This window comes from Ptychodera flava, chromosome 17 (assembly GCF_041260155.1).
Source record: "Ptychodera flava strain L36383 chromosome 17, AS_Pfla_20210202, whole genome shotgun sequence".
Classification (NCBI taxonomy): Eukaryota; Metazoa; Hemichordata; class Enteropneusta; family Ptychoderidae; genus Ptychodera; species Ptychodera flava.
The window spans coordinates 15,472,430-15,489,322 of record NC_091944.1 but is presented as its reverse complement, the minus strand read 5'-3'; the positions used below and the strand labels follow the sequence as shown (position 1 = coordinate 15,489,322).

The 16,893-nt window shown below is 36.7% G+C and overlaps 1 protein-coding gene across 2 annotated transcripts in view; it reads right to left on the bottom strand.

The window, feature by feature from the left end:
* Positions 1-403: 403 nt before the first annotated feature.
* Positions 404-16,893, bottom strand: part of LOC139115582 (nose resistant to fluoxetine protein 6-like) — a 40,961-nt gene continuing 24,471 nt past the window's right edge. For both annotated transcript variants that reach the window (XM_070677825.1, XM_070677824.1), the window contains exons 12-15: positions 6,180-6,324; positions 5,127-5,313; positions 3,328-3,470; positions 404-1,043 (exon numbers count right to left, since the gene is read on the bottom strand). In XM_070677825.1, the coding sequence (XP_070533926.1) occupies positions 927-1,043; positions 3,328-3,470; positions 5,127-5,313; positions 6,180-6,324 (592 nt within the window). In that variant the 3' untranslated portion in view covers positions 404-926. The remainder of the gene's footprint in view (positions 1,044-3,327; positions 3,471-5,126; positions 5,314-6,179; positions 6,325-16,893) is intronic.

The window sequence follows — 16,893 nt, the reverse complement described above, 5'->3', positions numbered from 1 at the left end:
ATGCGTGCTTGTTGATTTTTGAGAAAACAATATTAACATGAAGTTTGTTAGGAAAAATGTTTCGGAAATTTTGGGGGAGGGTTAGTCAAAGTTTGAAACGCTGAAGAAAAACGTGCACTCTGGTATCCTGACCACCCCACTAATGATCTAATGCTCCGTCTCAAAGCAGGTGAACTTCAATTATATAATTATAAAAACGCAGGACCAGTGGCAGCTGATGACACTCTCTTACGTCATCGCCGTTGCTTTGGTGTAGTTTTGCCTGGATGGATTTTGCTCTGTGCAGTATCATGGGCTTGAAGAGACTACAGGGAAGTTCAAGAACTGAACTACGAAAATCGCAATACCTAAATCAGATGAATGACGACGGCTGTGAATTTTGACAGTTTATTTATTATTTGAGTTTCTGAAAGCAACTCGTACATTTTCAATTCAATTTAAAAGTATAATTTTCAAATACATCATGGTACACAATTTAAAGTATAAATCTTGCCAACAAAACCTTTATGTACGCAATACAGTACCTCAGTTTGGACTAATATTCAGTTATCAACATAACATTTAACATTGCTGTGTTGTGTATTGAACATTAGACATTTCAACACTAGTTGGAGCAAAACAATCGATTGTATTTCCAACAGAACGAAAATTACGGAAAACATATTAAAAATTCACAGCTAGAGTCTAACGTAGATGGCGCAATTTGATAGAAAATGATAATAAGACATTGAAAGAACTACTAGTAATCTGATTTGCTGATAGAACTCTGTCAAGGTACAGAATGTCTGGAGAGGAACAACGAAGTAGAAATTAATAATTACAAAATTTCTGGAGTGGGACGAGGTTAAAAATCGAGACACAGGGAGGTTGATTTGCATAATTGTTGAATTGCTAGGCAGTCTTCCTCTCAATTTTGTAAGTTGAAATCAACGTCGACGACGGAACATGATTTTCTCTAATCCGATCATTGGTGCTTCGATTGCCAGTGACACAACGAATGCGCAGGCGTAGGATAAAGTCAGACTTGCGACGAAATAGTATATCTGCAAATAGAAGTGAAGAGAAAATGAAAAGATGAGTGAAAGGTGACAACAATACAACCAAGAAGTTTGAAACTGTGCATCATAAATACTAGTAGTGCCAGGGCTTTTGTTAGCCAATTTACTGTGACCTGTGTAACCGATCTTTTGTTTGTACCGTGACATCTGCTTGAGGATAGAGCACAAATAGATGCGCCGCCACAAACTTGGTTCAAGTCGGTGAATTTTTAAAAAATGAAATCATTTATAATAGTTTCTCTTGTGTCTCTCCTATTTCGTACAAACCTATTCGGATTTGGTAGCCAAGACCAGGTAATCCCAGCGATTGAATGCATTACCTTTGAGTCTGCGCAGTAAAGTGAGTTAGTTTCTGTGTGATTCTGGGTGAAACTCCCCTGTATAGCGTTCACCTCACTCATCGCGTCCACTCACGCGCGCGTTTCACATGAAAGCAGAATAGAAATCATTGCTTTCACTCCACTCAAATTCACAAATCACAGACTTGAACCAAGTCTAGCGCCGCCACAAAAACTATGTATTCATGATGAGAAGTGTAGAAATGTGCAAGGAAAATTAAACCACACTATGTACCACCGAAATATTGCAGTAAACGGGTAAAAAACGACAAACTGATGACCAATTTCATTTAAGGGCCACTTGGCAACTCCGGTCGACCACGAAAATCTACAACATCGCCATCAAGTGGTCACGTGAATCCTACTGACGTTCAACGAGAAAATTACCATGTTATAAGGGCAAGTCTGTTTGATGTAAGATGGAAGTCAACGTAAACTATATAGAAAACAACGACTATCAGATATGGATTTGTAACAGAAAATTGAATTGTTTTAAGGACTGGTCAGATTAGTCCCGCAGATCCTATCCACCGTCCTTCTTTCGAAACACGATGATAATTTCAGTCACTTGTTCAAACCGATTACGAAATGTTTTGAGCTCGTCATAGAATATCATCAGATGCACCCAAAGATAGGAACGTGGGTAATTTTCGTCGACAGTTTTCATTTTTTCGAAATACACTTCCATAAAGCGTTTAATATTTTATCAACGAGCATATTGTGCGTGAACACGCTTAGAGTATATGAACAAACAGTTTCAAAACACTTTCCGTTTTTCTCAATGTTGTCTGGAAAACTGCGCCTAGATTTGTACACTACCAATCCTTTTCTCTTGGTCATACGTTTTGATAAACTTACAGAGGATGGTCGCCCGTTGGAATGTAAGGTGTAGACTTGCCGGCATGTCATTGTTAATCAATACTCGTCATCACGTTGACACAATCAAGACTTGGTTTAAGTCGGTAAATTTTAAAAGAATACAACATTTTGCAACAGTCTCTTCTATTTCAAACAAACCTATTTGAAATTTGGCAGCCCATGTCAGGGTAGTGTAGATTGCAGATCATATGAAAACAGAACTCAAATCATCGCGTTCATAACACTGACTTGGATAAAAGTCTAGCTGAATCAGTGAAGCCTGTACAACTTCAGAAGTTATCGCGGTGGCAAATTTACGTTTTAATATCTCAGAGATACGACATAGCTTGTAAAACCTCTGAATGTATCACCATGGTCAATTGAACCCATCATGTCTTCAATCTGCACTTATGTAACACCGTGACGGCATATTGAGACGTGCATCGCACCAGATAATACATGCTATACGTATTTCTATAACAATAATAATAATAATAATAATTAATAATTAATAAAGTATTATATAGAAATAATAACACGAATAATAATAGGTTCAATTTCCGTGAAAATTTCACCATAAGGGTATTTTGGGTCGAAAAGACCAAATATGATATCGATTTCACTGCCTCATGTTTCCATGGTAACCATTTTAGGTGTTGAAAATTTCAGTTTTTCTAATATCCCATGAAAAGTTACTTTGATTGATATGAAAATTATCTAGTGGGGAAGTTCGGGTCAGAGAACACAAATGCCAGACTTATTTTAATGTTTCGAGTTGCCATAGTAACTATTTGGGATTGAAAATGTTACTTTTTCCCTAATTCCTATTAAAGAACTATTAATTGATGTAAAAATTGATAATAAGGGGTTTTCTGGTTAGCACACCAAAAAATCACACTCATTTTAATGTGAGACGTTTCCATGGCAACCATTCAGGAGTAACAACACCTTTTTTCAGAAGTCCCACAGCTTCAATGAACTGTTTTTAGATTTTATATAATACGTATAGCCCCTAAACTTGTAATAATAATAATAATAATAATAATAATAATAATAATAATAATAATAATAACCATGTTAAGGTCCGTGTAATGTATCGTTGTTTTTCTATTCCAGTAAAAGCCATAAATCACAATTGGGTGAACCAGATAAGCACCGTACGTCAGACGTGAAAGTGGAATCCAGGCGCTCCAAGACAGAAACGTGTGCACAGGACCTGTACAAAGAGGAAATAAAGTCAGATCTCGGCATATCTAAATCTCCAAAGTTTGTCGTAATGTAGTGGAAAAAAATGACTGAGTAGAGCAGGCATGGAAAATAACACTCGTTTTGTTCAAGAGGGGTTGACTAAATTTCGATTGTAAATCAATATCTTCTTGCAAGTTGGCACTAACTGATGCACGTCTGACTTTCATTTACAAATTCTCTTTTAGACAGGAGAACGTGAATTATTCATTGTCCATCACATTACACTCTCTACCTTACGGTGGTTTCTGGAAAGGCTCGGGTTTTTTTCTGTTCAGAATGAAAGTTGGCGAGCTTTTACGAAAAGAGAGCGATAAAAAATGAAAAAAGGGAAAGGAAATGAGATGATCTTTCCGACCGAAAAGGAGAGAAGGATTACAACGCTCGAAGACACACCACAGGAGCAAAAGCAATCTTATGACGTCAGCATTGTTCGGTAACCGGGATTGATATAATAGTGGTCACTGATTGCATGAGATCAGGATGACATTCAGATATTCTGGATTGGGTTCGGTCGACACTGTAATGTGACATCGACAATCCTGCGATATTAAACGTTGTAAACAGTCGGAATTAATTAAGGTGATATGCGTCTCGAACTTGTCTCAATTCAGGGAAACTTTCATCCATTCTCTTTTAAAATCAGTAATAAAAATCGGGGGTGTCACAGTGCAAATTTTAGTATAAAAAGGTAAGATTTGCCGATATTTGAAATTCAAAATGGCCGCCATGATGCATGTGTTAACCGTAACTCCGCGAGGAAAAATGTGTTTCAAATTTTCAAACAAAAATATAACGGCGAACCTTTTCTTACTCCAAGAGCTTTAAAATTGGAGTTTTGAAATATGTTCCCGAGGTGCATTCTACCTTTAACAAGCAATATCACCAGACTTTGACATAAATTACTGATATTACAATAAAATGCTCTTTCAATGTATAATACTGTGTTGTCCTAGAAAACGGCGAACAAAATGCATGGCTTCCTGTATACAAATCATTGTACAACGTGGTCACAAGTCTAGTCGTGGTGATATTTTAGAGAATTTGACATATTACCGGTAAATGGCAACAGAAGTTCTATAAATTTTTCTCAAGTACAATATTTTGTTTGTCATACACAATGCGCGACAGAATTCAATGCAATACCAGATCCGTGGGTGACTCGAGAGTTTTCTATCGCGAACAAATTCACTTAATTTAGTTCGCGCCTCAAAGGTGAAAGATTTAAACTTTAGCTGAAACTTTCCTCAAGAAATCTTTCAACCATTTTCTTCCAAAATCAAGAATAAAAAATCGGGGGTCACCGTGCAAATTTAAGTACTAGAGAAAAAATAACCCAATATTTATCGATATTTAAATTCAAAATGGCCGCCATCCCTGTGTTAACTCTATGGAGAAAAATAAAAAATTTGAATTTCGAAAAACTAAGCCGGTGAAAAGTTTTCTTACATGAAGAGCTTTAAAATTAACCCCAACAAGTGGTATATCAGCAAAGAATGGTAAAAGTTTAAGAGTCCGAATATCTGTCCCCGAGGCGCATTCTACCTTAAAGCTCACTATCCTATACTGGGACGTCATCTGAACATACACATTTGAGGGGAAGACCAATGTGGGCATTATTGTTTACCTCCGTTCCCGGTTTCACAGGCGAATATAACCCACGCCACAGCTGTGACGAAAGCAAAACTTGTCGTCGATCTGTAGAGCACGGCAACCCATTGTTCTGGGCTATCCCCAATCAAGGAAGGGTAGACTCCATAAACGATAGCGAGGGCAGTGGCCGCTGCAGCACACCAGAGAAACAAACTGAAAAGCTGAAATCAAGCAACAGTTTTTGTTATAATTGATGGCTACAGAATATGAAAGCAGTTTCATTTCTGTATAGTTGCACATCATGCTATATATACTGAAAATTACTTCTGATGAAATGTAACTGCTGATTGAATGTTAACGTTTGAGTTATTTTGCATATGACCTCAATAGAGATAACGTGTACGGCAATATGTCTGAACAATATCAACTCTGTTTCTCATGACGTGTGTACTACAAGCACAATCTACAAGACTCACATCGTATTTTTCACAAAGTACTCTACTATGACGAGAAGAAACATACTTTCTTGTTGCTTGTTGAGACGGTGGGAATGTCTCGTTGGTATCGGAATACACAGACCTAGCCTGAGCGTGATCTGAGCGTGATTTGAACACACCATGCTAAAATAATCCAGACAACGATGGTGGAGTTTTAATAGTGAAATGCAATTTTTCTAACTCGTCATTCGATAGTTAAGGTAGAAAGCGCCTCGGGGACAGAAATTCGGACACTCAAACTTTTTCCATTCTTTTTTGATCTACGACTTGTGTGGGTTCATTTTAAATTTCTTGGTATAAGATAACTTTTCACCGGCTTAGTTTTTCAAAAATCGAAAATTGTATTTTTACTCCACAGAGTAAACACAGGGATGGTGGCCATTTTGAATTTCAAATATCAATAAATCTTGAGTAATTTGTTTCTCTAGTACCAAAATTTTTCCGGTGGATCCCCCCCCCCCCGATTTTTAATTCTTGATTTTGAAAGAGAATAATTGAAATATTCCTTGAAGAAAGTTTGAGCAAAAGTTTACGTCGTTCACTTTCGAGGCGCATACTACCTTAATCGACATAAACATAACCTTCCCTACCTTGTTAATTTTGATTTTTTGTCCATCGAGTCGACACATTACATAGCCAAGATAGACACCGACCAAATATGCCTGCAGATGGCTCCATGCCTTTGAATATATGTAGTCGTTTTCTAATGGGTCTACCAAGTTGTCGTTGTAGTAACTTTGAGGGATTTTTAAAAGTAAGAGTATACAATTACAAGTTATTGTCAAGCGTTGAAACTGCATTGCTGTGAAATCCTCATCAATTCAGGTTCATGTTGGAGAGGTTGCAGCACTTAACCATGGCGTGAGACAGCAATAACATCATACACGTCAGTTATCACTTTTAGAAAAAACATAAAAAGCAAGACCTCTAAGGGGCGTTCAGTTATTATGGCCAGGGGTGGGCCTGCAAATTCTTCATGTGCATCAGTCAAAAGGAGTAAACCCCCCTACCCATTGCACCAAAAAAATCATGACCGCGTTTTGAGATGACAAAAAATTCATGACCACCCCATCCCATTGCTTGAATGAAGATGCACACAGAAACACCCCTGGAGCGATAGCACCCAAAAAGAAATTCTCAGATTTTTTCAAATGACCTCCTAACAAACTCACAATGCGTTCAAATTTCCCCTTGTGACTTGCTATAATTTTGAAATCCCCCTAAAGGATTAGACAGAAATTACAGATGGGTCGCTATTTAAATTTACGCAAGCACTTTTTAGGGTCATGAAATTTCACGCATACCTTTTGGTAGCGTCGCCATTTTTTGCGCAAGTATTAGAAGTAAAAATGTGTCTGATATAGTGCTTTGTCCTAGAATGCCTAAAAAGAGAATGAAATCATGCAGCGAATCATTTTTATTCCCCGGACTTTTTTTAAACACCAAAACAGCTTTTTCACGGGACCAATACTTACGAAAACAAAGTGACCTCCCTCTGTGCTGTTTGAAAAATACATGACCCCCCTTTGCTATTTTCAACTTTAGGGTGAACCCCCTCCCGATTTTGCCGGCTGTAATAACTGAACGCGACCTAACTTCTTTAAAATAAACACAAGTCGTTGTATCTTAAAACATGCCTTCTAATGTCAAACATCGTGCCCGTTAGTTGCTGAAATCCATGGTTGATGTGTGGACTTTTTGAGATTTAGCCAGCCCATGCACGTAGGCCGCAGTAACCAGTTAGCATGTGACAAGGCCTGACTCATTACGGGTGATTTGAATAGACTCCTAAACGATTGATATAGACCTGTTTATATCTGGTCTGTGTATCCTTTTAAATTGTCACTAAAGTAACTTGTCTTCACTTATTTATACAATTTGTCAAATAGTATAAAAATGCAAAGTTAAATGCTGACTGAAACATGAATTTTTTTAAAGACTGATGATCTCGAACTTTTTGTGTATAAATTGGTCACCAAGTTTTATTGATTGTAAGCAATGATTTAAGGCAATGTCATAAGTCCGTTTAATATGAAATGAAACATCGCAGTCACAGTTTGACAGACTCTAGTAATGCGATTGGACAAGATCGCGCGCTTATTAACCTAGCCCTAGCAGTGGACGTATTTGTTTCATAAACTTAAGACAGTTCTTCGTTAGTCATGCAATCCTTAGGATGGACCATTTGATATCCTCGGGGGTCTAGAAGATTTTCGGGAAAAAAAAGATTCGCACCAAATGTCAATTAAATCAAAGTAAAACTTAAGTTGCCCACGCGGTAATTGTTGAAAAAAGCAACATGAAATGGGAGAATAGGTTTCAATAACAAAGTGTGTCATTAGAAAAACTCCTCATGGAAAAGAGGGTTTGTGAGAGTATAGGATAAACTTTCATGAAAAGCGTTAAGAATAAAAAGTGACATATGTTGAATAGTGTCACAAGATTAAATGTAACATTGGTTTTCATAAAAGGTCTGAGCAAAATTCACCAGGAAAGTATTTTGTTGCGGAAGTACTACGGAAATACTTCTGAAATATGGTAAAATATTTTTGTATATGGTTTTAAGTTGTATGTCATTATTATGCTCTATGTTTTTATTTCAGTAAATGCACTAACAGAGATTCAGTTGTATACAATAACTTTATTTCACTTTTATTTGTGTTTGTGAATGGGTTCTTTGATTTGAATTTATCTTCATGCAATAGTAATCCTCCCAGTGGAAATCTGTGAAGAGGAAAAAAGGAGGTGCAATGATATTAGTACAGTGCATTCTGAATGTTAATCAAAGTAAGAAATGCAAATGCGTAATGCTTACAATTACGCTCATAATGTTTTTAGTATTTCATACATTCACACTTGGATACATGACCTACTTATACAGAATCAATATATATAAATGTAATCACAATGAAACTTGAGGTATGACTTAATATAGTGTAGATATAAACAATCCATAGTAAAACCAGAACACATTCAGCTGATTCATATTTCATCTGTTGAAACAGTGTGTCAATGACACTTGGCTTATTCAATGTGGCAGGCACAGTGAGTAGTACCTGTGGGAACATGCATACCAAGTTTCAGAGCAATCCGAAGAGTGATTTCAGAGACAATGATTTTTGACAATACTAGGTACTGCATGGGCCAACATCCCACAATATCCCACAAAATGTGTGGGAAAATAAATGTGGCTGCTTGACATGAATAGATTCTCTTAGATGTACCTTGAACATCACTTTGTAAAAAAATTTGTTATCAGAATAAGAATTGTTCATATCTAACATTTATGATAACTTTTCAATAAAAGTTACAACAAAGAAACTAGACATGAAAGCAAAAAATCAAAAGAGTTACAGTAAGTATAGCTTTCATTATCCCTGTATTATCAAACATCAAATGCTGAATTACCTGAATCAATATACACCCAAGGATACTGAAATTTCACCAACATTTTACAATTTGTATTACATTTATGCTATGAACACTTACTTTACACGAAACCGTTTGTTAATATCTTTTGAGGAACTGGGAAACACGTAGATTCGTGTCATAGAATTACTAGTTCTTGAACTGGTTACTTTACAGTGTACATGCGTCAACTGAACTGAACTTGGCAGTACCTGTATTTTAGCAGTTCTCTTGGTAGTATCTGTTTTTTAGCGGTACGATTTCTTCTACTCAAGTTCAACGCGTGCACGCATCCAAATACACCATCATCATATTCTATTCTAATCTGCATTACCTCCCTACAAAGTACTGTACACTTCAGTGTACAGATCAGCTCACTATGTCTGTTGTAAAAGTCAATATATTCACAAAATTCCATATTCAATGATTCATTTTGACTTTTTAAGGTATTATTATTCCCGCGACTAAAAACGCTCACGTTACGTTTGCGGCAAACCTGCTGCAATGAGCAGTATCTTCTGAGTTGCCTGTTTTGAAAACATACACACACATGATACATTTATGAGCTATCATTCATTTCGTGTAACCTAACGACCATTCTGCTGAACCGCTATCTTTGGAGCATGAAAGTGAAAAAATCTTTTTTGACGTCCAAGGTTGTGTCACTCCGGCGCGACGCAACTACTTGAACTGAGGGGCCCACAGCAAAATCGTTCCCCGTAGGCATCCGGCCCGACAACAAACTGACATTTTGGGTGATTCCGTAGTTTACATAAATTTAACGTGAATAATGACACATGCATAATGAATTGAAAAGCTGTACAATTTGCTAAGCACTGTGATTTGGCTGTAGAGACAATTGGAGCTTAGCGTACCGCTTGGCTTCCTGCAGACATGGCTTCGACCTCAACCCACCCCAATTTGCAAGGACAATAAATACAGCACGGCGAGGGAGTCGCGAACAGTCAATTTGGACCAAAATAACGTGATCGATGCATGAACTTGAAACATGAAATGGACTTAAGAAAATTCATGATCACTGGTTCTGACAAACGGACACACGGCAGTGTTTTATGGGGTGAGAACACCGCCAAAATTATCTTGAAAACTTTATTTAAACTTATCTCATTATTATTATTCCATTGTTGGTGATTTAATGATAATTATATCAGTATTTGGCCATTATTTGCAATTATTTGATCATTATATGGATATTATTTTGACATGATTATGAATTTATTTGGTAATTCGGTTGTTTTGACATTATTCAGCATTGATGTCTTGACTTGGAACTTATTTCATCATTATTATGCCATAATTTGGTGATTTGGTCATTTTTATGTCATTATTTGGTCTTTATTATGCAATTATTTGTCATGATTACGACATTGTCTCGATTTTATTATGTTAATTCGGTTCTTTGCCATTACTCGGCATTGATGTCTGGATTTAGAACTTATCTTATCATTATTATTCCATTATTTGGTGATTTGGTCATTTTTATGTCATTATTTGGTCTTTCTTATGCAATTATTTGGTCATGATTACGACATTGTCTCGATATTATCTTGATATTGTCTTGATATTATTATGTTAATTCGGTTCTTTTGCCATTATTCGGCATTGATGTCTTGATTTAGAACTTATCTTATCATTATTATTCCATTATTTGGTGATTTGGTCATTTTTATGTCATTATTTGGTCTTTCTTATGCAATTATTGGTCATGATTACGACATTGTCTTGACATTCTCTTGATATTGTCTTGACATTATTATGTTAATTCGGTTCTTTTGCCATTATTCGGCATTGATGTCTTGATTTAGAACTTATCTTATCATTATTATTCCATTATTGGTGATTTGGTCATTTTATGTCATTATTTGGTCTTTCTTATGCAATTATTTGGTCATGATTACGACATTGTCTCGATATTATCTTGATATTGTCTTGATATTATTATGTTAATTCGGTTCTTTTGCCATTATTCGGCATTGATGTCTTGATTTAGAACTTATCTTATCATTATTATTCCATTATTTGGTGATTTGGTCATTTTTATGTTATTATTTGGTCTTTCTTATGCGATTATTTGGTCATGATTACGACATTGTCTTGACATTCTCTTGATATTGTCTTGACATTATTATGTTAATTCGGTTCTTTTGCCATTATTCGGCATTGATGTCTTGATTTAGAACTTATCTTATCATTATTATTCCATTATTTGGTGATTTGGTCATTTTTATGTCATTATTTGGTCTTTCTTATGCAATTATTTGGTCATGATTACGACATTGTCTTGACATTCTCTTGATATTGTCTTGACATTATTATGTTAATTCGGTTCTTTTGCCATTATTCGGCATTGATGTCTTGATTTAGAACTTATCTTATCATTATTATTCCATTATTTGGTGATTTGGTCATTTTTATGTCATTATTTGGTCTTTCTTATGCAATTATTTGGTCATGATTACGACATTGTCTCGATATTATCTTGATATTGTCTTGATATTATTATGTTAATTCGGTTCTTTTGCCATTATTCGGCATTGATGTCTTGATTTAGAACTTATCTTATCATTATTATTCCATTATTTGGTGATTTGGTCATTTTTATGTTATTATTTGGTCTTTCTTATGCGATTATTTGGTCATGATTACGACATTGTCTTGACATTCTCTTGATATTGTCTTGACATTATTATGTTAATTCGGTTCTTTTGCCATTATTCGGCATTGATGTCTTGATTTAGAACTTATCTTATCATTATTATTCCATTATTTGGTGATTTGGTCATTTTTATGTCATTATTTGGTCTTTCTTATGCAATTATTTGGTCATGATTACGACATTGTCTTGACATTCTCTTGGCTTTCAATTATCTGACCTCCTTTATTATCTGAACTCATTATTTGACCTGCATTTGAACCCTACCAGAAATCATTGCACATTCACAATGGCGCAGATAATACGGTCTGTTCCCTCGCATAGAGATAGAAAAAACGGGCTTTGCGAAAGTTTTAAAGCGCAGCTCAGCACATCGCGTATCTAGAATAGTTGGGCGTGCTCGAAAACTGAGTTCGACCACAATTTTGGATTAAAAATCGATTATTTTCGGCGGCGGAACTGGGCTGTGTTGGGTAGCCTTTGGTGGCCTGTAGTATAGCTACTACACCTAGCCGAGCGTACAGGTCTGTGTACCGTGTGTTCTCGGCGTTATATGGTACAGGCCCACGGCACGTTTCGTAGATCGTCGTCGGATGGGAAGTGACTAAGACCGAGGTTCGGTCTTCGGCCTCACAGTGTCAGTCACTTCCCATCCGACGACGATCGACGAAACGTTGCGTGGGCCTGCTATGTTATATGGTGGAGGCCGTATAACACCGGAAACACACAAGACCTGTATGTACGCACGGCTAGGTTACACCCAGCCTGCCACACAGAGATCAGTATAAAAGGTATCGATACCGTGGACGAAAACGACAATCGCCGCGCTGTCTTAAAAAAACCTGTCATGGTATCACTTAATTAAGTAAATCTTCACAAAGATGAAGGCAGCCGAGTGAAATCATGTGTAGTTTGAATAAGATGAGTGATGAATGATACTATCAGGTCACTTCACCACACAAACAGAATAAACAACGATATTAATGTTGACGACCTATCCCTCTGACACCATATTGTTTTTTTGATCAGTACACTGCATATATTTACTCCTTCCAAGGTTCGCATTCATCAGTTATCATAGACCAATTACCAGTGGTTGCCTGCTTTTGATTACAACTTCGAACTTGCAGTAGACAATGTTGACTTACAATATATTTTGCTTGCAGTAATTATCAAAATATAGTTGCACATTTTTATCTGAAACCAAGAAGTTTTCACATTTAATGTTACACATACTAGTCATACAACTAGGAAGTTATTGAAATCTTTCAATTTTTCTCTGACGTCCTACATTCGAAAGTTAATTGACCTGTTGGAGGTTTCCTTCTCACCAGTTTATTTGGTGTGTATATTGCACATTGTATTCTTGGCTCATCTGTGTATACTTAACTCTGAGTAAATCTTAACATTTCAAGCAAGGACCATCAAATTTTTACTGTTGATCTACAAAATTGAAAAGTGGCTGTTAAAACGGAATTCTGCCCATGGAAATTGAAAGTTCAAACTCTTTGCAAACACAATAGTATTTTGAGTGAATAAGTGGAAATAGGAATACCTCTTTTGTTTGTCAGATAAGAGCAATACTCTGCCCTTGGTGGTATATTTTTAAATGACTTGCAGAAATTGATATTATTACAGTTGTTATTATTGCTAACTGTTGTTTTGTCTGATTGAGGCACACACCTAGCTATCCTATGGATTCTCTTGAATATTATCACAGTACAGCTACATGAGCCACCGAGCCGCTGCTAGTTGAAACGCCTATTTATAGGGTTTTAATGACTGCTAAGCTAGGCGAATTAGTATGTAGATATTGTGAGTTCAAGCCCCATAAAATGCATCAGCAAGACTGCATCAAAGTTGACCACTTTTACTGTACATGTTGTTCACAAATTTTGTTCTAAGGCCATCAAGAATATTTTTATGGGTCTTTTAGAGTAATTTAACATAAGGGCCTGGGGGGGGGGGGTCAGAGGAATGTGAGGGTAGTCACTCAAAAAATTGAAAGCTACAAGGAGGTTGTTCAAAATTGGGGAGAAAGAAGAGGGGGTTGCTCAATTTTGGTACAAAATGAATTGAAATACATCTCAGATTGCACCATTTCATCAATTTCTCAAAATTCTTAATTCGACCCCCTGTCACTTCCTCTCCCCCTGGGGTGTTCTGACAGTTTTACTCAGTAAAAACAAATAGAAAACATCTAATATTACACCAGACTGCATCATTGAACTCATTAATTTCTCAAAATTTCCGACGTGGCAGAGGGGACACGCCTCTCACACTTTTCCCCTGTGGGGTGTTCTAACAGTTTTACACAAATTGATAACATCTCTCATATTGCACCAGACTGCATTATTGCACACATCAATCTCTCAAATTTTCAACACGAGAGGGTACAACTCCTCTGACACTGCCCCCAGCCTCCTGACTGTTCTCCTGTACTTTCAAATTCTGCCCTGTCAGATATCTAAGTGGAAACCTTGTCATGATACCCATCCAAAATAAACAATACTGTATGGTAAACAATACTATATGGTTGGATAGTGGTTACAGTATGAGCTTTTGTATCTACGTTTTATTGTGACTTTGAATTTCCTTTTGAAATTTTGGTTCTAATAATGGCAAATTTAATAACAAATAAAAGTTTCCATTTAGTCACACATTTTTCCATTTAAATTAGAGTCTTTACTGTTCAGAGTTTAACTTTGTGTTATTGGTACAATGAGATGTGAAAATTTAATTTACTGCATGAACTTGAAATGAATGGTTTTATATATTGATTTTAAGTGATTTCAGAAAAACTTACTTTTCATCGTACACTTGCATAAGATCAAGTATGGTGACCCCATCTTTTTTCTCTAATATTTGATTGTTCTCATATGCCAGAATTCAAAAATCCATGGTAACTGTTAGTCCCCTAGTCTTCTATGTGTTGCGAATTTTTTAAGACAGCGCGGCGATTGTCGTTTTCGTCCACGGTATCGATACCTTCTATACTGATCTCTGTGTGGCAGGCTGGGTGTAACCTAGCCGTGCGTACGTACAGGTCTTGTGTGTTTCCGGTGTTATACGGCCTCCACCATATAACATAGCAGGCCCACGGAACGTTTCGTAGATCGTCGTCGGATATGAAGTGACTGACACTGTGAGGCCGAAGACCGAACCTCGGTCTTAGTCACTTCCCATCCGACGACGATCTACGAAACGTGCCGTGGGCCTGTACCATATAACGCCGAGAACACACGCGTACACGGTACACAGACCTGTACGCTCGGCTAGGTGTAATAGCTATACTACTAGCCCTGCGTACGATGCTGTGTGTTCCGCTACAGCATAGCCCCGCTCACCACAGCCTTGCAAACACCCGTACGTAGGGTTGGTGACTTCAAATCCATTTTTGGACTTGACGTAAAAAGCCAAATTACTGCCGAAATTCAGCGTTCTTGGGCCCAAGTCGTATCCCTTCCTACCTCAGCTACTCGATCGCTTCCAAAAATGCCAGTCTTTTATTCTTTTTTGGTAAATAACCGTCGATGTCGGCAACTCTCTCGCTAGCCCTGCGTACGTACGCAGTGTACGCTGTGCATTCCCTGTGTACGTGTGCGTTCCTAACACACAGCGTACACTGCGTACGTACGCAGGGCTAGCAAGAGAGTTGTCGACATCGACATCGACGGTTATTTACCAAAAAAGAATAAAAGACTGGCATTTTTGGAAGCGATCGAGTAGCTGAGGTAGGAAGGGATACGACTTGGGCCCAAGAACGCTGAATTTCGGCAGTAATTTGGCTTTTTACGTCAAGTCCAAAAATGGATTTGAAGTCACCAACCCTACGTACGGGTGTTTGCAAGGCTGTGGTGAGCGGGGCTATTAGCTGTAGCGGAACACACAGCATCGTACGCAGGGCTACTATACAACAGGCCACCAAAGGCTACCCAACACAGCCCAGTTCCGCTGCCGAAAATAATCGATTTTTAATCCAAAATTGTGGTCGATCTCAGTTTTCGAGCACGCCCAACTATTCTAGATACGCGATGTGCTGAGCTGCGCTTTAAAACTTTCGCAAAGCCCGTTTTTCTATCTCTATGCGAGGGAACAGACCGTATCATCTGCGCCATTGTGAATGTGCAATGATTTCTGGGTAGGGTTCAAATGCAGGTCAAATAATGAGTTCAGATAATAAAGGAGGTCAGATAATTGAAAGCCAAGAGAATGTCAAGACAATGTCGTAATCATGACCAAATAATCGCATAAGAAAGACCAAATAATGACATAAAAATGACCAAATCACCAAATAATGGAATAATAATGATAAGATAAGTTCTAAATCAAGACATCAATGCCGAAATAATGGCAAAAGAACCGAATTAACATAATAATGTCAAGACAATATCAAGAGAATGTCAAGACAATGTCGTAATCATGACCAAATAATTGCATAAAAAAGACCAAATAATGACATAAAAATGACCAAATCACCAAATAATGGAATAATAATGATAACATAAGTTCTAATCAAGACATCAATGCCGAATAATGGCAAAAGAACCGAATTAACATAATAATGTCAAGACAATATCAAGAGAATGTCAAGACAATGTCGTAATCATGACCAAATAATTGCATAAAAAAGACCAAATAATGACATAAAAATGACCAAATCACCAAATAATGGAATAATAATGATAAGATAAGTTCTAAATCAAGACATCAATGCCGAATAATGGCAAAAGAACCGAATTAACATAATAATGTCAAGACAATATCAAGATAATATCAAGACAATGTCGTAATCATGACCAAATAATTGCATAAAAAAGACCAAATAATGACATAAAAATGACCAAATCACAAAATAATGGAATAATAATGATAAGATAAGTTCTAAATCAAGACATCAATGCCGAATAATGGCAAAAGAACCGAATTAACATAATAATATCAAGACAATATCAAGATAATATCAAGACAATGTCGTAATCATGACCAAATAATTGCATAAGAAAAACCAAATAATGACATAAAAATGACCAAATCACCAAATAATGGAATAATAATAATGATAAGATAAGTTCTAAATCAAGACATCAATGCCGAATAATGGCAAAAGAACCGAATTAACATAATAATGTCAAGACAATATCAAGATAATATCAAGACAATGTCATAATCATGACCAAATAATCGCATAATAAAGACCAAATAATGACATAAAAATGACC